At 41.9% G+C, this 22,743-nt stretch overlaps 8 protein-coding genes across 14 annotated transcripts; 4 read left to right on the top strand and 4 right to left on the bottom strand.

The window, feature by feature from the left end:
* On the bottom strand, window positions 1-3,308 carry LOC9304914 (probable galacturonosyltransferase 3). Of its 2 annotated transcripts, none has more exons than XM_002866744.2 (9): window positions 3,178-3,308; window positions 2,990-3,045; window positions 2,842-2,890; window positions 2,659-2,709; window positions 2,438-2,575; window positions 1,961-2,101; window positions 1,554-1,888; window positions 509-1,466; window positions 1-405 (listed from the first exon to the last, which is right to left on the bottom strand). In XM_002866744.2, exons 1-9 carry the CDS (start codon window positions 3,214-3,216, stop codon window positions 130-132), a joined length of 2,043 nt encoding a protein of 680 aa, XP_002866790.1. In that variant the 5' UTR covers window positions 3,217-3,308; the 3' UTR covers window positions 1-129. The 2 variants fall into 2 exon arrangements, with proteins under 2 accessions (XP_002866790.1, XP_020872522.1); XM_021016863.1 differs by having other exon boundaries at window positions 1,961-2,097; window positions 2,446-2,575.
* Window positions 3,309-3,346: 38 nt separating this feature from the next.
* On the top strand, window positions 3,347-4,688 carry LOC9302863 (transport and Golgi organization 2 homolog). The gene is made up of 5 exons (XM_002868795.2): window positions 3,347-3,511; window positions 3,585-3,768; window positions 3,844-4,050; window positions 4,123-4,314; window positions 4,390-4,688. The coding sequence occupies exons 1-5, from the start codon at window positions 3,429-3,431 to the stop codon at window positions 4,543-4,545; spliced, it is 822 nt and encodes a 273-aa protein (XP_002868841.1). The 5' UTR covers window positions 3,347-3,428; the 3' UTR covers window positions 4,546-4,688.
* On the bottom strand, window positions 4,618-6,229 carry LOC9304913 (amino acid transporter ANTL2). Its single transcript, XM_021016866.1, has one exon. The coding sequence runs from the start codon at window positions 6,103-6,105 to the stop codon at window positions 4,789-4,791; it is 1,317 nt and encodes a 438-aa protein (XP_020872525.1). The 5' UTR covers window positions 6,106-6,229; the 3' UTR covers window positions 4,618-4,788.
* A 50-nt stretch (window positions 6,230-6,279) lies between these two features.
* LOC9302862 (alpha-1,3-mannosyl-glycoprotein 2-beta-N-acetylglucosaminyltransferase) lies at window positions 6,280-9,782 on the top strand. Of its 2 annotated transcripts, XM_021016864.1 has the most exons (19): window positions 6,280-6,440; window positions 6,510-6,560; window positions 6,728-6,815; window positions 6,920-6,982; window positions 7,066-7,100; window positions 7,193-7,269; window positions 7,345-7,390; window positions 7,469-7,531; window positions 7,625-7,691; window positions 7,758-7,826; window positions 7,940-8,009; window positions 8,114-8,175; window positions 8,274-8,364; window positions 8,446-8,539; window positions 8,782-8,844; window positions 8,920-8,958; window positions 9,060-9,230; window positions 9,314-9,440; window positions 9,515-9,782. In XM_021016864.1, the coding sequence occupies exons 1-18, from the start codon at window positions 6,372-6,374 to the stop codon at window positions 9,428-9,430; spliced, it is 1,335 nt and encodes a 444-aa protein (XP_020872523.1). In that variant the 5' UTR covers window positions 6,280-6,371; the 3' UTR covers window positions 9,431-9,440; window positions 9,515-9,782. The 2 variants fall into 2 exon arrangements, with proteins under 2 accessions (XP_020872523.1, XP_020872524.1); XM_021016865.1 differs by lacking the exon at window positions 6,510-6,560.
* A 194-nt stretch (window positions 9,783-9,976) lies between these two features.
* Window positions 9,977-12,950, top strand: LOC9302861 (calcium-dependent protein kinase 26). The gene is made up of 10 exons (XM_002868793.2): window positions 9,977-10,289; window positions 10,446-10,516; window positions 10,626-11,189; window positions 11,266-11,409; window positions 11,492-11,644; window positions 11,717-11,832; window positions 11,907-12,074; window positions 12,161-12,385; window positions 12,469-12,611; window positions 12,710-12,950. Exons 3-9 carry the CDS (start codon window positions 10,655-10,657, stop codon window positions 12,580-12,582), a joined length of 1,455 nt encoding a protein of 484 aa, XP_002868839.1. The 5' UTR covers window positions 9,977-10,289; window positions 10,446-10,516; window positions 10,626-10,654; the 3' UTR covers window positions 12,583-12,611; window positions 12,710-12,950.
* Window positions 12,521-14,361, bottom strand: LOC110226171. Of its 3 annotated transcripts, none has more exons than XM_021016870.1 (5): window positions 14,098-14,361; window positions 13,373-14,001; window positions 13,090-13,299; window positions 12,963-12,996; window positions 12,521-12,804 (listed from the first exon to the last, which is right to left on the bottom strand). In XM_021016870.1, the coding sequence occupies exons 1-5, from the start codon at window positions 14,318-14,320 to the stop codon at window positions 12,602-12,604; spliced, it is 1,299 nt and encodes a 432-aa protein (XP_020872529.1). In that variant the 5' UTR covers window positions 14,321-14,361; the 3' UTR covers window positions 12,521-12,601. The 3 variants fall into 3 exon arrangements, with proteins under 3 accessions (XP_020872529.1, XP_020872530.1, XP_020872531.1); XM_021016871.1 differs by having other exon boundaries at window positions 13,090-13,290; window positions 14,098-14,360; XM_021016872.1 differs by having other exon boundaries at window positions 12,705-12,809; window positions 14,098-14,359.
* A 112-nt stretch (window positions 14,362-14,473) lies between these two features.
* Window positions 14,474-16,355, bottom strand: LOC9304911 (aminoacylase-1). 3 transcript variants are annotated; one of them, XM_021016867.1, is made up of 5 exons: window positions 15,716-16,355; window positions 15,375-15,637; window positions 15,149-15,286; window positions 14,804-15,037; window positions 14,474-14,717 (listed from the first exon to the last, which is right to left on the bottom strand). In XM_021016867.1, the coding sequence occupies exons 1-5, from the start codon at window positions 16,284-16,286 to the stop codon at window positions 14,613-14,615; spliced, it is 1,311 nt and encodes a 436-aa protein (XP_020872526.1). In that variant the 5' UTR covers window positions 16,287-16,355; the 3' UTR covers window positions 14,474-14,612. The 3 variants fall into 3 exon arrangements, with proteins under 3 accessions (XP_020872526.1, XP_020872528.1, XP_020872527.1); XM_021016869.1 differs by having other exon boundaries at window positions 14,804-15,028; window positions 15,716-16,354; XM_021016868.1 differs by having other exon boundaries at window positions 14,474-15,028.
* Window positions 16,356-16,376: 21 nt separating this feature from the next.
* LOC9304910 lies at window positions 16,377-21,724 on the top strand. The gene is made up of 3 exons (XM_002868792.2): window positions 16,377-16,597; window positions 21,110-21,321; window positions 21,430-21,724. Exons 1-3 carry the CDS (start codon window positions 16,508-16,510, stop codon window positions 21,644-21,646), a joined length of 519 nt encoding a protein of 172 aa, XP_002868838.2. The 5' UTR covers window positions 16,377-16,507; the 3' UTR covers window positions 21,647-21,724.
* The last annotated feature ends 1,019 nt before the right edge of the window (window positions 21,725-22,743 follow it).

The following is a 22,743-nucleotide window of genomic DNA, read 5'->3' as shown; positions in this document are numbered from 1 at the left end:
AAGTAATAAGAGATTCTACGTATTTATCACTCATGTCTCATTTGTCTGTTGATTCCTAACTAGTATACTGAAAACAATTTTTACTTATTTAGTTTCCTCTTGACTGCTTCATCTACCTCCACAATCTCTTCATTCATTGATGTCGCACCGACGGAGATAAGGGTTGTCATACTCAACGTACTTGGACCAGTACGGTTTGTACTTGGCGAATGCCAAACCCAGCCATGGCTTGTAGTTCCCATTGTAATGCACAACCGCCGCATTCTCTATTGCTGTTTGGTTTAGCGCTGGGTCATATCCCAGCCCCAGCACGTGCCAGCTCCTCTCCATTGCATATGTCAGGTTGTAAAATGTTATCAGCCCCGGTGGCAACGACCCCAGCTTCCACAGTGTTCTGTCTTCATTCTGAAATCATTTATATTTCATAGACACATCCATTCATCATTTATCACAGGACACCAAAAACAAATTTTTATGTACTTCTTATGAGAAAATTCCAATGCCTTACCATGTCTTGCCAATAGTGATATATCCCCGTAATGTTCCGTTTCCTCCACTCTTTCAGGTCAAACATATTCATCCCAAATGCCCACCCACAAGCACTCGCCTCGAAATTCTCTGAGATCTTTGGATTTGAGAAGTTGAGGTACTTGTCAAATCTGTGGAAGCTCTCCTTGCACGTCTCCACCGCACCATTCACTTTTCCTTGCATGTCTATTTCCCATAGTGGTGCCAGGTCCTTTTGCACCACAATGTCATCGTCCAGAAACAGGATCTTCTCCAGCTTCGGATAAACCTCAGGAAGGTAGAATCTGAGATGATTCAGCATCGACAGATACTTTGGGTTGCGGTACTTTAGATTGTCCGCGCCAGCAGAGATTGATGAAGGATGATTTGCTTTGAAATAGTATTCTTTCAGCCTCGCAGATTCAAGCTGCCGTAGAACAGAGCAGTAAGAGGAATTCAGCCACTTGAAATCATTGATGTTTTCAACTTGAATTGTCGCATCAGCAGGAGCACTGATGCGAAACCACATCTTCATTGCAGCAAAATTCAATTTGTCAGTTACTATATGGAACACATGCTTCTGCGGTTCCTTTGCATTCAAGACAGTGGAGTTCACAACCACTGATGTAGCCAGAACGTTATCTGAAAATATCGCATAGTGATAGAGAGAAGGATCTTCAAACTTCTTTCGACTGGCATCCTCTTTCACTGCATCCTGTTCATTGAAACCTAGAATAAAATAGTCTGCCGCTAGCTGCAGACTCAGGCAATGCAATGGCTTGGGAAATGTTTTGGCAGCTAGCTGAATTAAGAAGGTTCCCTTTTTCTTCAGTCCATCTACTTTGCGTTCAGTGGACTGAAGCATGGCCCGGAACTTTTTTGCAAGTTCATGGCAGTCATATAACTCGTCTTTTGCAAGAGAGAGAGCATGGCCCATGGCTTTTGCTTGATCAAGAGCGCTAGCAAAGAAAATGGGATGGAAAAATTTTCAACAAAGATTGTTGTCTCACTAATCCATTGCTGACAAGAGGAATGTAAAAAAGTACCTTGAAGGAAGGTCGGCATCAGAGGTTGCTTTACCTATAACACGTTGATTTTCTCCACACTGCTGCATCAAGAAAACGTACAGATTGGTTACATTTTGAGATTTGGCAATATTTGCATATGCTTTTGCCATTATGATCTGGTCTCTCATAAGCTTCAAGATAGCATCAGCATTTGGGCTCTCATAGTCTCTCCTCCATATACTGTATTTTCCTATGACTGAGTTTTCAAAGCTCATTGACTTCTCAATGGCTGCTTCTTGCATTTGCTCATCAGTTTCCTTTTCTTGTTGGATCAGCTCTAAAGTTCGTTGACCTCTCCTCTCCTGACGTAAAATCTGAAAGGGTCTACAGGTGTTACAATCTCAGCCATATAGTGTTAAGGCATACAGAGATTAGAAAATAATCACCTGCCGCTTCAGTTTTGCTGGGTTTGCAAATTCCACGTTTGGAAACTGATTTTCGCTTTCATCAGTCTGATTAGTTGTAGAACGGCTTGCATTATCTTCGATTCCAGTATCATTTTGAAATGAATCCCGTGGTATAACTAGCTAATTCCATAAAAAAATGTCAGCAACTAGAGAACAAAGAATATGAGCAAGCTTAAGGATAAATCCAAGGAAATGAAAAGAAACTTGAATTTTTCTGCCTAGCATCTGCGAGGAATCTCATAAACAAATCAACCCATGGTTAGAACAAATGAAGTTCATGAGAGGTATTTTTTGCTCTGCCAGAAGAGTGGTCAGTAATCACTTCACATACATTAAGTTTTCTCCTATAGAGCTCCATGTCCATAGGAAGGATATACAGTTCTGTTCTTAAACTGATGATCAAATCTTACTAAAACTAAGGGTACCAGTCTTTAACAGACATTAAATGTTTGGTACCTGCGGACCTTTTTTTCTGCCGCTAACTTGATAGGCAGGATTCTCGAAAACCCAAGAAGTTGAAAGATCCCCCATTTTCACCCTACCAAACCGTATATTACCGTAATGGTCACTGTATGTGGCAACTATGTTCACATCCTGAGATAACAGCTTTATTACAAGTAGGAAGGCATAAAAATTGTATTCAGTCAGTACTCAGAGAAAGAAGACCGCAGCCTTACTTTCAGATCTGGATCATAGTGCACTGCAGCAGCTGAGGAAGCATACACCTCCTAAAGGCAAAATTGGATAACAAAAATCCAAAAGTTAATCACAAGCTACAGATCCCCCAAATAATTAGCAAGCAAAGTCTGATATTTGAAGCAAATAAGTTATTGGGAGAAGAAGAGGAGGACGAGAGAGACCTCTAGATTATTATCTTGCAGCGGACGATAAGCTTTAAGTTCTCTGTGGCTGCACCAAGGAAGCATCATGGCAAAAAAAAAAGTATCAACAAAAATATAGAAAGAGTGTAGCCAAAAGACGAGCTTCAAGGAAATGTATCATCATTACGGTGCTTGTGACTCTAAAATGGCTCCACCGACATGAACAGCATGTAGCACCACTACCTGCAAATCCAAAATTTCAGGCACAATTTGATCAGATGATCCGTTTTAAAGAGTAGCGCGAATTCCAGGAGGAGCTAAGAGAGATAATCATATCGAACGGAGAGAGAAAAATCAAGCTAGAGAAGCAGATACCAGCGATAAGAAGGCGGCGCTTCTCGAGAACGTCGTCATCTGGATCTGACTGATATCACCACATCGCCGGCGAGCTTTCTTTAAAGCAGCAATTCAGTCGGGCGGTTTGTAGAAACGTGCACGTGCTGCCGTTTCGTAGTAAGAAAAACCACACGCAGTTGTTTTTTAAGTAGAAGACGGAAAAGAAAGAAAAAAACACAGAGACGACTTTTATTAGATGGCTCGTTCGTGGTTCGTTGGAGGAGAAGAGAATGTGCATAGCAGTGTTTCTGTGGCAATCGCATCCGCTTTACCCTTTTCTTCTATTTCTCAACAGAGATGAATATCACAACAGGTGATTGAATTCAATCCCCTCTGTAATCGTTTCCTTTGGTGATTGTAATGTTGGATGATTGTAAATTGTCAAGGGCGACGGAGGCGCTGCGTTGGTGGGAAGACGGAGAGACGGTGGGAGGAAGAGACCTGGTTGGCGGCGGGACGTGGCTGGGGTGCACGAGGCACGGCCGTCTCGCTTTCCTCACCAATTTCAGGGAAGCCTCCTCCTTCCCTGATGCTAAATCCCGTGGAGATCTGCCTATTCGTTACTTGCAGGTCAACACCACCCCCTAATAGATAGTATTATGCTTGTTTGTCTTGTCGGAGTTTTAACGTTTTTGGTGAGAACAGAGCCGAAAGAGTCCTGCCGAGTTTGCCGAGGAGATCCAAGACGAAATTTCACTATACAATGGCTTCAACCTGGTTGTCGCTCATGTCTTGTCCAAATCCATGATTTACATTACCAACCGGCCACCCCACGGTCACAAGCTCGCGACGCAAGTCTCTCCCGGGATCCATGTCCTTTCCAACGCCAACCTCGACTCTCCTTGGCCCAAGGTTAGTAAATGTGCCATTTCTCCCTTTATTTACCTTTTGCAGACTCCCCAATTGCGTGTTTTGTCTCTGCAGTGTCTGAGGCTGAGAGAGTGTTTCCAACAGCTTCTGGCTGAGAACGGGAGCCGTGAATTCCCGGTGAAGACCATGGTCGAGGAGGTGATGACCAATACTGTCAAGGACGAAGAAACCGAGCTACCTCACGTTTTCACACCTGAGACGGAATACCATCTCAGCTCCATCTTCGTCGACATGCAGAGACCAACTGTAACCTTCCTTTTTTTGAGTACGTTTTTGTTTAACACTTTCTATGAATATTCAGTCTCACTCATGGAGATACAGGGGCGTTATGGGACCAGAAGCATCTCGGCGATCAGCATCAAGTCCCATGGTGATGGTGATGGTGATGGTGAGGTATGCTTCTACGAGAGGCATCTTGAAGAAGGTACTTCATGGAAGGAACACAATCAACAGTTTGTAATAATACAATGCATTTGATTAGCTAGCCATGCTTATTTCATAAGGTTCCCTTGCATTGAGAACCCAAAACTCTCACATATATTGTGTATGTAATCACAAAACAGAAGACAGAGCTGATCTCTTTTATTCCAACCATCAAAATACAAATACAATCACAATTACTCTTAAAACCACAACAAATCCCATATACATAATTGCACACTTGAGACTTATTGGACACAAGTAGAGAAATACCTCTCCAATCTCTCACTTCCCGGACGCTCACACTTTGACCGAGAAGATCTCACTCAGGGAACTCCAAGTTCCCGACACAGCAAGAACCACACCCAGTACCACAATCGCTGTGTCTGAACTCCATTGCATCCACCCCATCTCTTCCTTGAACACCAATAAATGAAACAATGCAGGTAACACAAACCCTAACACACAGCAAGTGCTGCTGCCAACCAATGACAAAAAATCTGTAAAGTTTGGCACAAAGAGAGCCACCAGAGTCACTGCCAAGACGAGTAGCCATCTGAGCCAGGCAGAGTACATCCCGCGCGAGAAACGCCTCTCCACTATCTCAAACACTGGATTCATCATCAAGGGGAAGGTGAAGAAGAGATTGATGCACAGTCCAAGCTGAACAACAGTGCTGACAAGTCCTGCCCCCAAGTTAGCAGTGATTATGTCCATGGTGTCCTCACCAAAAGCCAAGTAACCTAAGAAACCAAATGCGATGTATATGAGAGAGATGAATCCCATGCCGAGTGCCAAGACTTTGCCAAACTTGTCCTTGTCCTTCATCTCCGATTCAAGAGGCAAGACCATTCCAACGCCTTCGAAGGAATAGACAGCCACGCCCATACCATACAAGAAGAGGGACATACCACCAAAGGCAACGACGTCAGGCCTTTGCTTGAGTATAATCATGGAATCCTCTACAATGACCACAGCCATAGCGCCAAGATCAACAACATCGGCGAAGATGCTGAGAGGAGCCAAGTGAGTGAGGGTCTTAATCGAATTCAAACCGAGCTGAAAGGGAAAGCATCCCCAAATGTAGAGACTCTTAGAAGACACGCCCAGGAATTCAGAACCCAGCCTTGTAAACTGATGCCTGAGGCTGGTGGGCGAATCAGGATCGAATAGATTAGCTAAAGTAGTGCCGATGAAGATAAGATATCCGACACAAAAACCAGCTTGAGAGAGAATAATAAATAAGTCGACGACGATCCTCCCGAAGGAGCCGCAGACGGCGAATCCAAGGTCCCCGAAAGAGCCGATCTTGGAGAGGCCAGCATTGAAAGAGTCGAGCTTGCGGCGGGTATGGACAAGAAGCATCATGCAGTGATGGGTCAAAACAGAGACGGAGACGAGGAGGAGGACACCCATGAGCCATCCGGTACGCTTGAAGGCGTAAGGAAGACCAAGAACACCAGCGCCGACGACAGCGATGAAGACGTTGGCGAAGGTCTTGAACTGGCTGGAGAGGGGAGGTCCCTTGCCGAGGAGAGGCGTGTCCTCTCTGGCCGGTGGGGGTATTTTAAGGGTATAAGAGGAGGAGGAGGAGCTAGGTTCGTTCTCAAAACCCATCTGATGAATTTCTGAGATTTGCTTTCTTCGTGCTAGAAGGAAATGGGGATGGACAGCAAGATAATTGGATGAGTTGCGTGTAGAGTTGGTTGGTGGACTCTTTCCTTTTTTTTGGATTTGTTGTCAGAGGTCGCTATTTATGAAGTGGTCTAGATATCAGGGAAACGAACGACACCGTTTTTGTTATTAACGAACGACACCGTTTCGAACATCTTCCTTCCTTATTAGCTCCCTCCCGGCGGCTTTTGATCTGGTTTGTCGTCGATATGGCGAGGATGTCTTGTGACTTGAGATTCCTTCTCATCCCGGCCGCTTTCATGTTCATCTACATCCAGGTCAATCTATATCCGATGATCTCGCTCGCTTTTGAAATTGCAACCTAAATCTGTAATTCTCTTGTCTAGATGAGGCTTTTCCAGACGCAATCACAGTATGCAGATCGCCTCGGTTCCGCTGTCAGTTTCTACTTTGACCACTCACTGCCTTTGTGTCTTTAGACCATTCCTTTTGAAATCCCATTTTATGCTCTTTACTAGCCCATCAACTACTAGAAACTATCTGCACTATTACAAGATATCAATGCTTGTGTCATCAATACAAACCCTTTCATTTGTTTCTGCAGATCGAATCTGAGAACCATTGCACTAGTCAAATGCGTGGCCTCATAGATGAAGTTAGCATCAAACAGTCACAGATTGTTGCTCTCCAAGGTATCTGTTTGGAATCCTGTATGACCATGTTTTCTGGATCCTATCAGCAAATCATATTTGAATGGAGTTCTAGACTTATACATTGCTTTCTGAATGTCTTGTAGATATGAAGAACCGCCAGGACCAAGAACTTGTGCAGCTTAAGGATCTTATCCACACGTTTGAAAGTGCCTTGCTATCACCTCTAAAACTAATTTTCTTTCCTTCCTTTTTTTTAGTTTTGCTAGTAATGCTTATTTTCTTATCCCAGAAAAAGGAATAGCAACACTCATTGAAGCTGGACAGGTCTGGATAAAAAGATGCTCTTCTTCGTATTTGTATCTGCTGCACTGCTATCACTTGCTATATATAACCTGTTTCTTCTTTGTATTTTCCAGATGCCTGTGGCTGCTGTTGTGATTATGGCCTGCAGTCGTGCAGACTATCTTGCAAGGACTGTTAAATCAGTTTTAACGTGAGATACTAGACTGCTTTAATTCTTACAGAAATTCTTAATTGAACTGTCAATGGCTAATTCTTTTTTTTACAGATATCAAAGTCCCGTTGCTTCAAAATATCCTCTATTTATATCTCAGGTATTCTCTTAATTTCATGGAATTGCTGGGTAGTGGTCTCTTACTCAGTTTGATATTCAACGACAAATTTTCTGACAGGATGGATCTGATCAAGCCGTCAAGAGCAAGGCATCGAGCTATAATCAACTAACATATATGCAGGTAATTTTAAACTAGTGTGATTTTTCTCCTTACTGTTCAAGTAATTTGGTCATGTAGATAAGTGAGGATGAAGGCTCGTTTCCCCCTTTTTAGCACTTGGATTTTGAACCAGTGATCACTGAAAGGCCTGGCGAGCTGATTGCGTACTACAAGATTGCACGTAAGGACTGGTTTCTCCTTTCTCTGCGTCCCTCCAGCTCCATTACTGAAACACTTTTTAATACAGGTCACTACAAGTGGGCACTGGACCAGTTGTTTTACAAACACAAATTTAGCCGAGTGATTATATTAGAAGGTTACACTGTTTAACCTTTCACCTTCATTGTACCTTGCTGTTGTATTATTTAAGAGGGGATGTCTGTACCTTGTGGAGTATTGCTTAAGAGAGGTTGTCTGTCTCTTTAACAGATGATATGGAAATTGCTCCAGACTTCTTTGATTACTTTGAGGCTGCAGCTAATCTCATGGATAGGGATAAGTATGTTACCTACTGAAGCTAGACTCTTATAGTATAAGTTTCCACAGCGTATACAAATAGCTTTTTACTGTTTCTCATTCTTTTCTGGTGCAACCATGTGTTAGAACCATTATGGCAGCTTCATCATGGAATGATAATGGGCAGAAGCAGTTTGTACATGATCCCTGTAAGATTCTTCTTCCCCTTGTTTACCTCGCTTCCTCTCTTGCCTGTTCTTTCAATACCTCATTATGTCTAGCACATGCTAACTAAAATAATCTGCAGCTGCACTCTACCGATCAGATTTTTTTCCTGGCCTTGGGTGGATGCTGAAGAGATCGACTTGGGATGAGTTATCACCTAAGTGGCCAAAGGCATATCCTTATACATATGCGTTTTTTTTCAATCTCAATGACATAGTTTGACGCTTCTAAGACTTTTCTTAACAAATTTCCACTTACTGGGATGATTGGCTGAGACTAAAGGAAAACCATAAAGGCCGCCAATTTATTCGACCTGAAGTCTGCAGAACATACAATTTTGGTGAACACGTTAGTACCGGATTATGCTATATATCATATGAGTTCCCATTATCATAGTTGTTCTGTTTCTTTTTACTTGTATTAAATTGGCCTATGCTCGCTGCATATGACTTCTGCTTTCTGTATGAAAAAATGTATTATTGCAGCTTCGTCCTATAGTTTCTCGAAACATGGACGTAGACAGTCAAGACCAGATAAAATATATTCCATTTCCTTCTTATCCATATAACCTTGTTGTTTTCATTTGGCAGGGGTCTAGTTTGGGACAGTTTTTCAGTCAGTATCTGGAACCTATAAAGCTAAACGATGTGAAGGTAAGTATCAGTGTGTTTCTTACCCCCTTTTGTTGCATCACTAGTTTTCACTGGTTTCCTATTTCACTCATAAAGGTTGATTGGAAAGCAAAGGACCTGGGGTACCTGACAGAGGTAACATTTATAGAACTCTGGGAACCATATCCTTTGTTTCCATTTTGCATGTTTTGAGTGGATAAATGTAGTTTTAAACTTGTTCTCTCATGTCTACGAAGGGAAACTATACCAAGTACTTTTCTGGCTTAGTGAGACAAGCACGACCAATTCAAGGTGCTGACCTTGTCTTAAAGGCTCAAAACATAAAGGGTGATGTTCGTATCCGGTATAAAGACCAAGCAGAGTTTGAACGCATTGCAGGGGAATTTGGTATATTTGAAGAATGGAAGGTAAATTTCAGATGATTGAACTATAATCTTCAATGATTGTAGGTCCAAAAGGGTCACTTTTGTGTACCCCTTTCATTGTGTAGGATGGTGTGCCTCGAACAGCATATAAAGGAGTAGTGGTGTTTCGAATCCAGACAACAAGACGTGTATTCCTGGTTGGGCCAGATTCTGTAATGCAGCTTGGAATTCGAAATTCCTGATGCAAAACATGTACTTCTCCAACCAGCATCATTTACATCTTAACCATTGCTTACAGTTGTGTGCTAACCGGCATTCACACGCAGATGAAAGCAAAAGAAGATTTTCGAGGGCATGCAGCCTCCTTCTAGCAGCTGTTAGGTTGTATTATTATTTACGGATGAGTTTGTAGAGGGGTGGGGTTAACTTTAACAGAAAGGAAGCTCTGGTGACCTGTCTCATTGGCTTAGAAGTTATGGGAACCCCTGGAAGGGTCAGGCTTAAATATATATTTCAGTCGTTTTAAAACTGATTGTCTTGTGGGTATCATCTTATACGAAAGCAAATCATTCTATGCAGTTTTTCTTCTTCCCACTTCTTATGGCTTCTTTATTGCTAGTGTATATATCTCTTCAAACATGTGCATATGTACTAAATAATGCGTGTTGCTTCAAAGAAGTAATTTTTAGTTCATCTTTGGCAAGTAGCCAATGAAGGCAGTCGACCCCCATCTTCTCTATTAGATCATAATCGCATCTCTCTCCTTAGCCTTATCTCACTGCTAAAGTCCCGTCAACTAGAATCTGAGGCCATGGGATCATTAAAGGTTTGTTCCGATCAGGAGATGCGACCAATTGGAGGTCTTGATTTGTCACATGTGAAGTAGGCCTAAGAAAAGAGCCTTGTGGAGTCCACTGCATTTTTAGAATATTCTAATTAAAGAAAGAGACAGATCTGTTGATCAACGATATCTTCTTTTGTTATTTTTAGTCAGGATGTAGAGACGTTGGCGAGAATATTGCAAAACCATGTTCAACAAATTGTATCATCGGATCTGCACCAATCTGACTTAATTTCATCCACTCTTATCATCTTTGCCTGGTACACATCCATCTCTTCCTATAATTCCCCTGTTTGATGTCTCTCCTCTTTCTGTGATTTTGCTCTGGGAGATTACTGAGTGATGATCTTTTGAAATATGTAGCTGCAAGTTTCGGTTTTGATGCTAAATTTGTATCCCATCTTTTAATGTTTCAGATCTTGCTATGGGACTTGCTCTGTTTTCCTCTGATGGCAAACTGATTTGGAAGGGGAGGTGAACTAACTTGGTAAGGGATTGGATTATGATTTGTTTGATGTCATTCTTTGGCTGCTCCATCTGTCTCGAGGCACACTTACATACTTCTAATCATTTTGTCTTTCCACGATTTGCTTCAGCACACAAACTGGCAAAAGACGCGCACACAATGAAGCACAGCGGTGGGAACCAAGCCTGCTATGTTCTTGGTCAAAAGACCCCAAGCATCCGAGATCTCTACTCGTTGGGACACAAACTAGGTCAAGGACAGTTTGGGACGACTTACATGTGCAGAGAGATCTCAACAGGGCGTGAATACGCGTGCAAATCTATAACAAAACGAAAGTTGATATCAAAGGAAGATGTGGAAGACGTGCGCAGGGAAATTCAAATCATGCACCATCTGGCTGGTTACAAGAACATTGTCACCATTAAAGGTGCTTACGAGGATCCATTGTATGTTCACATCGTGATGGAGCTTTGCTCAGGTGGGGAACTGTTTGACAGAATTATCCAGAGAGGACATTACAGTGAGAGAAAAGCAGCTGAGCTGATAAAGATCATTGTTGGTGTTGTTGAGGCTTGCCATTCGCTTGGTGTCATGCATAGAGATCTAAAGCCCGAAAATTTCTTGTTGGTTAACAAGGACGATGACTTCTCTCTCAAAGCCATTGATTTTGGGCTTTCCGTATTCTTCAAACCAGGTGATAACATCAGCTGCATCTTTTGCAACATATTCAGTCAGAATTTCAAACTTGCTACATCATCTGCAACTTTCAGGTCAAATATTCGAGGATGTGGTTGGAAGTCCGTATTATGTTGCTCCTGAGGTTCTGCTCAAGCACTACGGACCAGAGGCTGATGTGTGGACAGCAGGGGTCATACTGTACATATTGGTGAGCGGAGTCCCTCCGTTCTGGGCAGGTATGCAACCAAATGAAACAACTCTGATAAGGCGGCTTTCAAGGTAAAAGATTCTTAACTATCTGTTTTGCTTAAACTCCAGAAACACAGCAAGGGATATTTGATGCCGTGCTGAAGGGGCATATTGACTTTGACTCCGACCCTTGGCCCCTAATATCTGACTCTGCAAAAGACTTGATCCGTGGCATGCTATGTTCCCGGCCCTCTGAGCGACTGACAGCTCATCAAGTATTGCGTAAGTCTAACCAGTTGGTCCTATTTCAGGTCCTGAATAAGTGAATCTGCTAGCTTACTTGTAATTTTGCAGGCCATCCTTGGATCTGTGAAAATGGAGTTGCGCCAGACAGAGCACTAGATCCTGCTGTGCTTTCTCGTCTTAAGCAGTTCTCTGCGATGAATAAACTAAAGCAGATGGCTTTAAGGGTAAGTCCCCTGACGCAAGCCTTTTTCCGTTTATTATGAACAATTTTCCATAAATGTCTTCTGCTGTGATTCAGGTAATAGCTGAGAGTCTCTCGGAGGAAGAAATTGCTGGACTGAAGGAAATGTTCAAAGCAATGGACACGGATAACAGTGGAGCGATTACATTTGACGAGCTAAAAGCTGGGTTGCGAAGATATGGTTCTACCCTGAAGGATACTGAGATTCGTGACCTTATGGAGGCTGTAAGCACTTTGCTCTGATCTGATCTGTGTGAGTACCTACTTGAAATCAGTATGTTAAGTATGAATCTGTGACTGTGATTTGCCAGGCAGATATTGACAAGAGTGGGACCATAGATTATGGTGAATTCATTGCTGCAACAATCCATCTGAACAAATTAGAGCGTGAGGAACACCTTCTGTCAGCCTTCAGGTACTTTGACAAAGATGGCAGCGGTTACATCACTATCGACGAGCTACAGCACGCATGTGCTGAACAGGGAATGAGTGATGTCTTTCTAGAAGATGTGATCAAGGAAGTCGACCAAGACAATGTGAGAGACTTATGCATACATATCCTCTGGCTTGGAGATTATATGGTCAAAAGCCAGGGATCATTTTCTTCTTCTTGTTTCAGGATGGAAGGATTGACTACGGAGAGTTTGTAGCTATGATGCAGAAAGGCATTGTTGGAAGAACAATGAGGAAAAGCATAAACATGAGCCTCAGGAACAATGCCGTCTCGCAGTGAGAAACAAGCAATCTCACGATTATGTACAGGTTAAGTCTTTCTCAGTTTTTCTAGGTAAATTCCATCGAATTCTTTCCCAAACTAACAGTCTATACATCGGTGTGCGTGAAACCTTCATTGTTGATAGAGCTGAGCGAAGATATGCAAAAGCTACAAAGCTCTGCAGAAATATGGTTTCCATGGTCTGGATCCTTCCCAGTAAAGATTGAATCAACAAAGGCTCTGCACTATAGAATGAACTGATATGTATTATTAACAGTAAAACTGAATCAAACATCAGGATAGGAAGTCATATGAGATTATTGTAATTTGACTTATGTGCACACATCCTATAAAGAAAATTATTGCTGTGGAGATTTAAACGATGATTGATCATACACCTGATAGAGCAGTCTCTCTCGCCACTGTTACCTCCTGCGCAAAGTAAAAGAGATAGAAGATAGAATAATGACCACAAGTTGCAAGGAGAAGAGTATGTAGTTGTCAACAGAGAAGAATATTGGTTACCTTTAGCTTAGAATCGCTAGAGAAGACGCAGCTGGATGTGATAGCCTGGCCTGGCTCAAACACCCATCCTACTGAAAATACTCTTTCGCGGTCTTTTCCTTCTTGGAGTGAGCACCACATCTCTTGCGGAAGCAATAAAAGATCCTTTTCTTCTCTCACAATCTCAATCACCTTCTCGCCAGTAACTTGTTGAATACAACCCTGAACATACTCACAAAATAAACAAACTTAGATTTATTAAGGCAATCATCGAATACACACTTAAAAAAGGAGGCCAACTCACGAAATCAGAGGCGTGAAAGCTAGTGGTAGCAAGTAGAACTCTCCAAGAACCGGTAACCACTGAAGCTGCAGTGGTAGGTGTAGAAGCAAAGCCGGAGCTACGGATGGCACAACCTCCGAGCTGATCGCCATCTCTGAAAGGACCGTACCACTGCTCACAGAAAACTTTGACACTCTGCAGGGACATGTTGGTCTCTGCTAAGCTGACAACCTGGAAAATCCTCACACGAGACTCCTTGTCATTTGGATTGATCAGGCAATGCTCCACCTCAAGCTGGTTGTTCCGCAAAGGCCACACAGCGACATAGGAGCCAGTGACAGAATACGAAAAGGCTAATGCAGAGGATTTGCTTCCCCCGATGATCCTCTGGTCGATGCTGTAACGGGTGGCTGCATCAGCTTCACATCCAACGGTGGGGAGGAGTTTGATGGACTTGTAAAGAAAGGAGAGTGAGTGGGGCTGGGCAAGAGTGGGACACTGCGTCTGCCAATCGAACACCTTCACTTCCCATTCTCTAAAGGCTTCTGGAACCACTGATTCAGGTAGTTCAAGCGGTTGCCCTTCGCATGTAAAATCTGCTCCGAAACCGTCCCATTCGCCAGACACATTTTGAGCGAACTCCGACCAGGCTAGAACCCAACATTACACAACACAAAAACAGAGATGCCTTAATTCACCGGAAAGCATCAATTATATAATCTTAAAGGCAGGAACAGAGGGCCTACGATTGAAATCAGGGGCAGGCTGGCTCTGCGCCAGGGCAATCTCCGAGGAAATTTCAGCTGAACAAGAAAGAGGGGATATTGTGGTTCTGTGCAGGATGTTTGCGAACGGCGGGAAAGAGAAGGGAAAAGAGAGAGCTTTAAACGGCGGCGGAGACCGAGACGGAGGTGCCGGCGCAGGTGTACGGCTCCGCCATAAGAGGGAGCTTCCGGAGGACGATAACATTTGGGAACGGAGCAGACTCACGAAGAGATAGGAGGACTGGAGCGGTTTAAATTAAATGGATTTCGTACTAATGGGCCTAATTTGTACGGCCCATAAACGACGAGGGAAACACCACAACACACGATGGATTTCAGACTCAAATATGTATGTATATAGTTGAGAAAAAGCAGGCAGGAATGATCAAATTGCAAACAGTCTCATAACAAGTCTCTGATTTACCACAACACACGATGGATTCAGATCTTATTGATTGATTGTACAAATTTTCGAAAGGAAGACTTCTTGAATGGGCTCATAACTCATCTCGTGAACCACTTTTGCTTTCATATGATCCATAAGCTTTGATGATTGAAACATACACGTCAATGCCCTTCAAGTACTCAGCTTTACCCAGATACTGCAACACAGCAAAACGTCAATGCGTTTGTTAGTAAATGATGATCCTCCAACAATGTCAATCAAATCAATGAACTTTATATGTACCTCATTGTGGTCATGAAGCAAACTCGGGGTGTTTGATATGGGAGAGAACCCAAAGGCAGGCACGCCAGCCTTGCGAAAGTAGCGAGCATCAGTTGATGCAGGGAAAATCTCAGGCTTACTGGTCCTACCTCCGGCTTCCTTAACAGCATTTTCCAAGAGCCCCCACCAAGGATTTGAATCATCTGCTGCTGTAAGGAATTGCTTCCCCGTAAGCTTCTGCTTGAACTGCCCCAGCTAACATCTTAATTAGTTAAATATGTCGAGAAGAGATACATACTCTCGGGTAACAAAACTACTTTGTCTTAGAAAAAAAGGACAAAGAGATACGGGTGGCCAAGAAATTACCTCAAAGGACATGTTTCGTGCAGCTGGAGCCCATTCCTCCACCAAACGTCTTTCGAGTGCTTCAGCATCAACGTTGGGTGGAACACGAATGTCGAAACCAGCTTCTGCCTCAGATGGTTGCAGATTCATTACGAAACCCTTGAGGATAAAGAAAGAGCCAAATAGTCAGATGCAGTCATAAAGACATCAACTTTGGAATCAAGAGAAAATGGAGACAAGTAGTTACAGTTGGAGAAGGTGTGCCAGCCTTGAGGAAGGCCATGTTCACAGAGACAACATCGCCTTCACCTATCCCACCAGCTTTGAGCAGATCGAACTGAGAAGCTCTGAATCTGCGAATACTCTCAATACTTTTGAGCAGATTCTCCATGGCAGAGTTATCATAGAGCTTGGCACCGTGGCCAGGTGGACCTTTAGCCTTAATCACCAGCCACCAGGGACTCCTCTCTCCGTAGAATACTCTGTAACTCTCAGTAGGCGATGGCAGGCCTGATTCACTTATATAAGATGCTTGGCTGTTACGGGTATTACTAGTTATAAATAAAAGCGAGAAGAGTGTCTGTTTACCTTCGTCGAGCACGATTGCGATGTTCAAGCTCTTGAAGAATTGGGATTCGACGAACTTCACGGCGCCATCGTGGCCGCCGATCTCTTCATCGGGGACGAAGGAGAGATAGACGGATCGGAGAGGCTGAAACCCGGAAGCCTGGAGCTTGCGTATGGCCTCGAGGTACTGCAACCCGACGCACTTCATGTCCTGGGAACCCCTGGCATAGATGTGGCCGTGGTGGTCGATGTGAGCTTGGAGAGGATGGTGAGTCCACTTGGAGTCCTCAAAGGGAACGACATCGGTGTGGGAGTTGAGGAGAAAGGCAGGTAGGGTTGGGTCGGAGCCAACCCATTTGAGGAGGAGAAGGGGCTTTCCCTTGACGAGCTCGATCGTCTGAGATTCGAGGGAGAGTGGTTTTGCCTGAGAGTTTATAAAGTCAACGGCTTTGTAGTAATCCGGGTTGGGCTGGACCGTGTTGATTCGGAGATACTCCTGGAATCTGGAGATGATTGCGTCGTCGCCGGCCACCGCAGAAAGGAGGCATAGCTGAAGAACAACGACGAGAAGAAGAAGAAGACGAAGACTCATGGGGGTGTGGACTGTGGAGGAGGAAGGTGAGAAGATTCTTCTGCAGCAACAACTACGCACCACTAGACAGACAAGTTAATTACACACTTGGGGATGAAGAAGGCCACGTGGGACACAAAGAATGGCAGTTTGGTGAATAAATACCAAGGACAAGGGCAAAAGAAAGAAAAACCAAAAATAATAACGATAATCCCTACACTCACTCGATTTGACAAGGATGGATGGATCTCGAGACATGCATGATGGAGGAGTGTATGAGGAAACTGGCCTTGTGGCACACGAGAACCTTCAAGCCTGTTATGACGCACGAGGTAAAGAATCAAAGTTTGTATAAAGAATCCTTCCTTTATTAATGTTTAGAAAATCTTCTCAAAACTAAACACAAGCTTTCTCTTCGCTCTCTTATGATCATACATCCTTCTTATGATCTCTAATTATATAGTTATGAATTTCCTATTCTAATTTCCTTTTTAGATTAGGATTACAACTTTTTCCTTTTCCTAATTAGATTCCTATTTCCTTTAAGGATATCTTCTAGAATCTTCATGAAGCTTACCCAACATTCACCCCTTTAAGCTTCAAGTTGTTCTTCATGAGATCTTGAACTCCGATCATTTCTCTCATCTTCTTAAACTTGATTTTCGCCAAGGCTTTGGTAAGAATGTCTGCACGCTGTTCTTCTCCGGGTACATGCTCCACTTCAATCAATTTGTTCTCTACACATTCACGGATGAAGTGAAAACGTTTGTGGATGTGTTTACTCCTTTTGTGGAAAACAGGGTTCTTGGTGAGCTCGATAGCCGATTTGTTGTCAATGCGGATCATCGTCTTCTCATACTTCTTCCCTGTGATTTCACTTAGCAAGTCTTGTATCCATATAGCTTGCTTAGCTGCTTCCGTAGCTGTCATGAACTCTGATTCACATGAAGACAAAGTAACTGTTTCTTGTTTTTGCGAGCACCAAGTTATGGGAGCTTCTCCGATATAAAACACATGTCCCGTGGTGCTTCTACCGTCGTCAGGGTCTGTGTTGTGGCTACTATCACTATAGCCTACAATGTCTGGTGCTCCTTTCTTGTATGTGATTCCATAGCTTACCGTTCCTTGTAGATACCTTAGGATTTGTTTCAAAGCATTGCCGTGTGATTCTCTTGGATCATGCATGTATTTGCTCAGAATCCCCACTGAGAATGCAAGATCCGGTCGAGAGTGTAAGAGATATCTCAAGCATCCAATCCTTACCAGCTTCCTTAAGAATTCGACGAGCATAGGCTTCTTGCTTGATTTCAATTCCGTTGATTCCTTGACTCACTTCAATACCAAGGTAGTAAGTAAGTTTCCCAAGGTCAGACATCTCGAACTTTGAAGACATTCCAGCTTTAAACTCCTTGATGAGTTCCAATGTACTTCCTGTTACAAAAAGATCATCAACGTATACGGCTACAATCAAAATCTTAGCTCCTTCTTCCTTGCGGTACACGGAACTTTCCTTTTGACACTTCTTAAACTTCAAAGTCTTTAGAATTTGGTCAAGTTTTGTGTTCCATGCGCGAGGAGCTTGACGTAGACCATAAAGAGCTTTCTTGAGTTTGAAAACCTTATGTTCTTCTCCCTTCTTTTCAAATCCATCAGGTTGTGAAACGTAAACGTCCTCCGTTAGTTCACCATGTAGAAAGGCGGTCTTTACATCGAGATGATGAATCTCCCAACCATGTGAAGCTGCCAATCCAATCAACATTCTGATTGATTCTAACCTTGCAACTGGTGCAAATACTTCGTCAAAATCAATCCCTTCTCTTTGTGCATATCCTTTAGCAACAAGTCTAGCCTTGAACTTGTTAATTGTTCCATCAGCGTTCCTTTTGATCTTGAAAACCCACTTAAGACCAATCACTTTTACACCTTGTGGTTTCTCACCTAGATCCCACGTTTTGTTTTTGTTAATCGAGTCGATTTCCTCTTGACATGCCTTTGTCCATTCGACTGATTCTTTTGCTTCTTGGTAATTTAGTGGCTCGTCATTGAGTGACAAGAGAAGTATTTCACATTCTAGATCAGCTAGAAGTACATAATCAGCGAGATAACCTGGAAGATTACGTTGTCGACCTGATTTTCTCAGTGGTGCTATCTCTGTTTCACCATTGTCGTGATTCTGCACTTCTTCTTCCTCTGTTTCTTCTTGATCAACTTCAGGTTGCAAGCTATTGTCCGTGAATGGACCTTGTCCGTTGTCTACAGCTGCTCCCCATGTTAATCGAAACATTCCTGGTTGATCTTCTTCGTTTCCTGCTCCCTTCCAATTCCAAGACTCCTTCTCATTGAAAACCACATCACGACGAACAACCACTCTTCTCGTTGTTGGGTTGTAAAGTCGGTATGCCTTCGTTCCTGGTTCTATTCCAAGATGAACAAGCGTTTGTGAGCGATCATCAAGCTTTTTCAAGTGCTCTGTTTCCACCTTTGCATGAGCAATGCATCCAAAAATCCTAAGATGCTCGATACTTGGCTTTCTTTCTCTTAGGCATTCATACGGTGTTTAGAGCTCGCGTCGAAACTCTATTGATCAAATATGTTGAATGTCTTACATCCTCTCCCCATAAATAATTTGGAACATTCATTGCCTTAAGAATGCTCCGCGTCATCTCCATTAACGTACGATTTCTTCTCTCAACTACTCCATTTTGTTGAGGAGTATAGGGAGCTGTAAGATGCCTTCTGATTCCACTTGTGTTACAGTAATCTTGAAAATCTCTTGATGTAAACTCACCGCCTCTGTCTGTGCGCAAAGTTACAATTTTCTTGTCATATTCCTTCTCGACAAGAGCTTTAAACGCTTGAAACTTCTCAAAGGCTTGGCTCTTCTCTTTGAGCAAAATTGTCCACATATATCTAGTGTAATCATCCACTATTACAAAGATATATTGGTTTCTAGCAAGTGTAGCTGGAGATATAGGTCCACACAAATCTGCGTGTAGTAATTCCAATGCTCGTGTAGACCTATATTGTGTTGAATTTGGAAACGAATGTCTCGTCTGTTTCCCTACCAAACATGATTCACACAACAATTTCTTACTTGTGATTTTAGGCATGCCTTGTACCATCTCTTGTGTAGACATCGAGTTCAGCGTTTTAAAACTGATATGGCCAAGTCTCGCATGCCACTTCCATGGTTCTTCATCAATTCTTGAGTGTAAACATGTTGGTTTGCCTATTTTTAGGCTGATCTTGTACAATCTGTTTGGAGAACGTGTTACCTTTGCCAATAAACATCCATTAGGATCACGTAAGGTGAGATAATCATCCTTCATTCTCACATCACAACGGTATTCTGTAGCTTGTCCTAAGCTAAGAATGTTACTTTTCAACATTGGGATGTAGTAGATGTCTGTTAGTAGTCTCTGTTCACCGTTCTTTCCTTCAAAGAGAATTGATCCCTTTCCTCCAATACTGACACAAGATCCATCACCAAACTTCACCATTCCTTTGATGTTCTCATTTAACTCAGAAAAGTATCCTTTCTCTCCTGTCATATGGTTGCTTGCACCATTATCCAAATACCAAATTCCATCTTCTCTTTTGTTTGACTCGAACTTTTCCGGGATTACCTTCTCCTCATTCAAGTAAACTATTTCGTGCATATACAAGGCTGTATCTGCTTCTTCTGTCTCGTTTTTGTTGAGCTCTTGGTCCTTTGGAATCTTAACCGGGCAAGCAGATGCGAAGTGACCTGGTTTCTCACACCGGAAACAAATAATTTGAGATCTGTCCTTTTGTTCTCTGTCTTGTGAGCTCCCTCTTCCACGTCCTCTGCCTCTGTTACCCCGACCACGTCCTCTGCCTCTGTCACGTCCTCTTCCTCTACTGCTGTCTCCTTCCGTATTTGAGAACAAGAGGTTTTGCTGAGTTTCTTGTGCAGCAGCTTGCCCGTTTACACGAGACTCAAAAGCTTTAAATCTCCCAATTATGTCTTCGAAACTAGTTTTATTTAGGTCCAAGACTTGTTCAAGAGAAGCAATGAGATGTATAAACTTGTTTGCGGGTAGGCTGTTTAGAAACTTTTTCACCAACTTTGGTGCATCAATAGGTTGACCTAGCGAGGCTGCTGTCGATGCTATCTCTGATAACTTCCCTGAGTAGCTATCGATGGTCTCTGAATCTTTCATCTGCAGACGATCAAATTCAGACATTAGGGTTTGGAGACGATCTTCCTTGACGCGTTCTACACCTTGATTTTTTGATTTTATTGCTTCCCATATCGCTTTTGGTGAGTCCTGCTCGCCGATTTGCAGGGTAAGGCTCTCTGGTATGGATTGGTACAACAAGGCTGTTGCAACGTCATTCTTCTCTTCATTATCTGTTCCTGGATTAATTGCAACCCAAGCTTTGTGAACTCTCAATGTCGCCTTCATCCTCAATGTCCAGACGGCGTAATTTGTTGTATTCAACATCGGACATTTAACGCCGGAGGATGAAGTCAGCGTATTGATCTCAGATTTTACTTCAGCCATGATTCGTATGAGTTCCTTTTCTCTTTAGGATTTGCTCTGATACCAAATAAAGAATCAAAAGCTCAAAGCCAAAGTTTGTATAAAGAATCCTTCCTTTATTAATGTTTAGAAAATCTTCTCAAAACTAAACACAAGCTTTCTCTTCGCTCTCTTATGATCATACATCCTTCTTATGATCTCTAATTATATAGTTATGAATTTCCTATTCTAATTTCCTTTTTAGATTAGGATTACAACTTTTTCCTTTTCCTAATTAGATTCCTATTTCCTTTAAGGATATCTTCTAGAATCTTCATGAAGCTTACCCAACACGAGGAGCTCGAACCTATCATGTCCACCATGGGCTTCATCGCTCAGGCCACCGGAGGAGGAGGATTCAAAGAGTACGTTTTCCTCTCATCTCCCACCACCACCACCAGGCCCAGACTGCCCTATCCCCACATCGACGGCCTCCACATCAGCACCTACCAGGCTTTTATTGACGCATTGGCCTTCTTTCTTGATGTCTCTGATCTCTTCCATGTCAGGTACACCTGGATATATACCCCTTTCTCATTTACAAAAACAAAAAAGAATAATGATCTAGATAGATGGATGTGACCTAGCTCAAATAAGTCATGATGATGATGATGCAGAGGCATGCCGCTGCAACGTGTCAAAGATAAAAACAGAAAGTGGCGTCGCATGGAAGAGGATGAATTGAGTGTGTTTGTCTATAGAGATGGGACGCTGGATAAGTCGGGTCACGGTCGTCCCAGCAAAGAAGATTCATATATACATGTTCTCATCCACCTCAAACCGCTACCTTCTTCCACTCTTCTGCCCCTTAAGGACATCATCGTCTCGGTTTGATTTGAGTGTCTTCACGACAATTTCAAGTTTTTTAAAATGTGTATTCAATCAAACAAGCATTTTAAATATATTTTGTATTAAAATGACAAATTCCATGGTATCCAATTATTTTATTTGTAAATGTCTCTTAAAAAATTGTAAGAGTGATTCGGAAAGTACATTCAAATTCATTGTCATTGTAAATGTTTTAATCATTGAATTTTAGATGGATATATTAGAGCATGTGGAGTGGAAAGAATCTCTCTTAATCTCTTAAATATATTATTTTAATAATTTTTATATAATTTTTTAATTTAAAATTTAAACTAGAAATAAAATTCATAATAAATAATGTTGAGACATGTGTCAAATGAGTTTCTACAAAGATTTTCAATCACTTTATTCTTTTTTTTACTTTTTTATTATTTTATATTTTTAATACAATGAGAAATTTCCGCTAAACATGTTCTAATCTACATTCAAAAACCCCTTAGAACCTCTTATGAAAATATAGAAAACTACATTAAAAAAAAACTGGAATTGCATTTGCATGCAAGACCTAGCTAAGTTTTTTTTTTCTTTTATGAAAATAAATGTCAACAACTTCAATCTTCTACTTCCGTACCTCATCAGTTGTTTCTCTTCTTCATGATATCGTATTTATAAAAGATAAATAATATAATATTTTATTATATTATTTAGTTGTCACAAATGATTTAAAATTGCTAACATTATAAATTGAATTAAAATATATATATATATATATATATATATCATTTTATTGACAAAAATATATATATTTCATTTTTAAGATTACAAAACTAATATTTATAGGTTTTTGTTCAAATTATCTCATACACCAACGAAAGTGGTAGATCCACGTGACTTTACAAAATAATACATGGTTGAAAATCTTTAATTAAACAACAAACAAATTAGTAAAACATTATTTAAAAAGTAAAAAATATTATATGACATGAACTAAATGTGCACACAGCCTAACCAATATTCAGAAGAATAATTCCATATATGCAATGATGCCCTAAACGGTCGCTTTGGTGCCTTATGGCATAGACTGACTTTGCAAGTATTGCGTCAGTTTTGTCTCATATTTCTCT

Source organism: Arabidopsis lyrata (genome assembly GCF_000004255.2).
Source record: "Arabidopsis lyrata subsp. lyrata unplaced genomic scaffold ARALYscaffold_7, whole genome shotgun sequence".
Classification (NCBI taxonomy): domain Eukaryota; kingdom Viridiplantae; phylum Streptophyta; class Magnoliopsida; order Brassicales; family Brassicaceae; genus Arabidopsis; species Arabidopsis lyrata.
Note: the sequence above shows the minus strand (reverse complement) of the source record. Positions and strands in the feature narration are given on the sequence as shown.

Bases quoted from the DNA above. Each gene is read 5' to 3' on its own strand.
- LOC9304910 (XM_002868792.2), top strand. From the start codon at position 16,508: ATGGATCTCGAGACATGCATGATGGAGGAGTGTATGAGGAAACTGGCC. The intron at 16,598-21,109 runs GTAAAGAATCAA...ACCCAACACGAG, and splicing joins AGCCTGTTATGACGCACGAG to GAGCTCGAACCTATCATGTC. The intron at 21,322-21,429 runs GTACACCTGGAT...ATGATGATGCAG, and splicing joins TCTGATCTCTTCCATGTCAG to AGGCATGCCGCTGCAACGTG.
- LOC9302862 (XM_021016864.1), top strand. From the start codon at position 6,372: ATGGCGAGGATGTCTTGTGACTTGAGATTCCTTCTCATCCCGGCCGCT. The intron at 7,101-7,192 runs GTCTGGATAAAA...TGTATTTTCCAG, and splicing joins CACTCATTGAAGCTGGACAG to ATGCCTGTGGCTGCTGTTGT. The intron at 8,365-8,445 runs ATATCCTTATAC...ACAAATTTCCAC, and splicing joins TCACCTAAGTGGCCAAAGGC to TTACTGGGATGATTGGCTGA.
- LOC110226171 (XM_021016870.1), bottom strand. From the start codon at position 14,320: ATGTTATCGTCCTCCGGAAGCTCCCTCTTATGGCGGAGCCGTACACCT. The intron at 14,002-14,097 runs GTAGGCCCTCTG...GTTGGGTTCTAG, and splicing joins GCCTGCCCCTGATTTCAATC to CCTGGTCGGAGTTCGCTCAA. The intron at 12,997-13,089 runs GTAACCAATATT...TACTTTGCGCAG, and splicing joins CTAGCGATTCTAAGCTAAAG to GAGGTAACAGTGGCGAGAGA.
- LOC9304913 (XM_021016866.1), bottom strand. From the start codon at position 6,105: ATGGGTTTTGAGAACGAACCTAGCTCCTCCTCCTCCTCTTATACCCTT.
- LOC9304911 (XM_021016867.1), bottom strand. From the start codon at position 16,286: ATGAGTCTTCGTCTTCTTCTTCTTCTCGTCGTTGTTCTTCAGCTATGC. The intron at 15,038-15,148 runs GTAATTTCTTGG...TTAAGATGTTAG, and splicing joins CACGAAACATGTCCTTTGAG to CTGGGGCAGTTCAAGCAGAA. The intron at 14,718-14,803 runs GTACATATAAAG...GCTGTGTTGCAG, and splicing joins TGCTTCATGACCACAATGAG to TATCTGGGTAAAGCTGAGTA.
- LOC9304914 (XM_002866744.2), bottom strand. From the start codon at position 3,216: ATGACGACGTTCTCGAGAAGCGCCGCCTTCTTATCGCTG. The intron at 2,891-2,989 runs GTAATGATGATA...TCCTTGGTGCAG, and splicing joins ATTTTAGAGTCACAAGCACC to CCACAGAGAACTTAAAGCTT. The intron at 406-508 runs GTAAGGCATTGG...AAATGATTTCAG, and splicing joins ATCACTATTGGCAAGACATG to AATGAAGACAGAACACTGTG.
- LOC9302863 (XM_002868795.2), top strand. From the start codon at position 3,429: ATGTGCATAGCAGTGTTTCTGTGGCAATCGCATCCGCTTTACCCTTTT. The intron at 3,769-3,843 runs GTCAACACCACC...TGGTGAGAACAG, and splicing joins TGCCTATTCGTTACTTGCAG to AGCCGAAAGAGTCCTGCCGA. The intron at 4,315-4,389 runs GTAACCTTCCTT...ATGGAGATACAG, and splicing joins TCGACATGCAGAGACCAACT to GGGCGTTATGGGACCAGAAG.
- LOC9302861 (XM_002868793.2), top strand. From the start codon at position 10,655: ATGAAGCACAGCGGTGGGAACCAAGCCTGCTATGTTCTTGGTCAAAAG. The intron at 11,410-11,491 runs GTATGCAACCAA...CTTAAACTCCAG, and splicing joins AGTCCCTCCGTTCTGGGCAG to AAACACAGCAAGGGATATTT. The intron at 12,386-12,468 runs GTGAGAGACTTA...TTCTTGTTTCAG, and splicing joins AGGAAGTCGACCAAGACAAT to GATGGAAGGATTGACTACGG.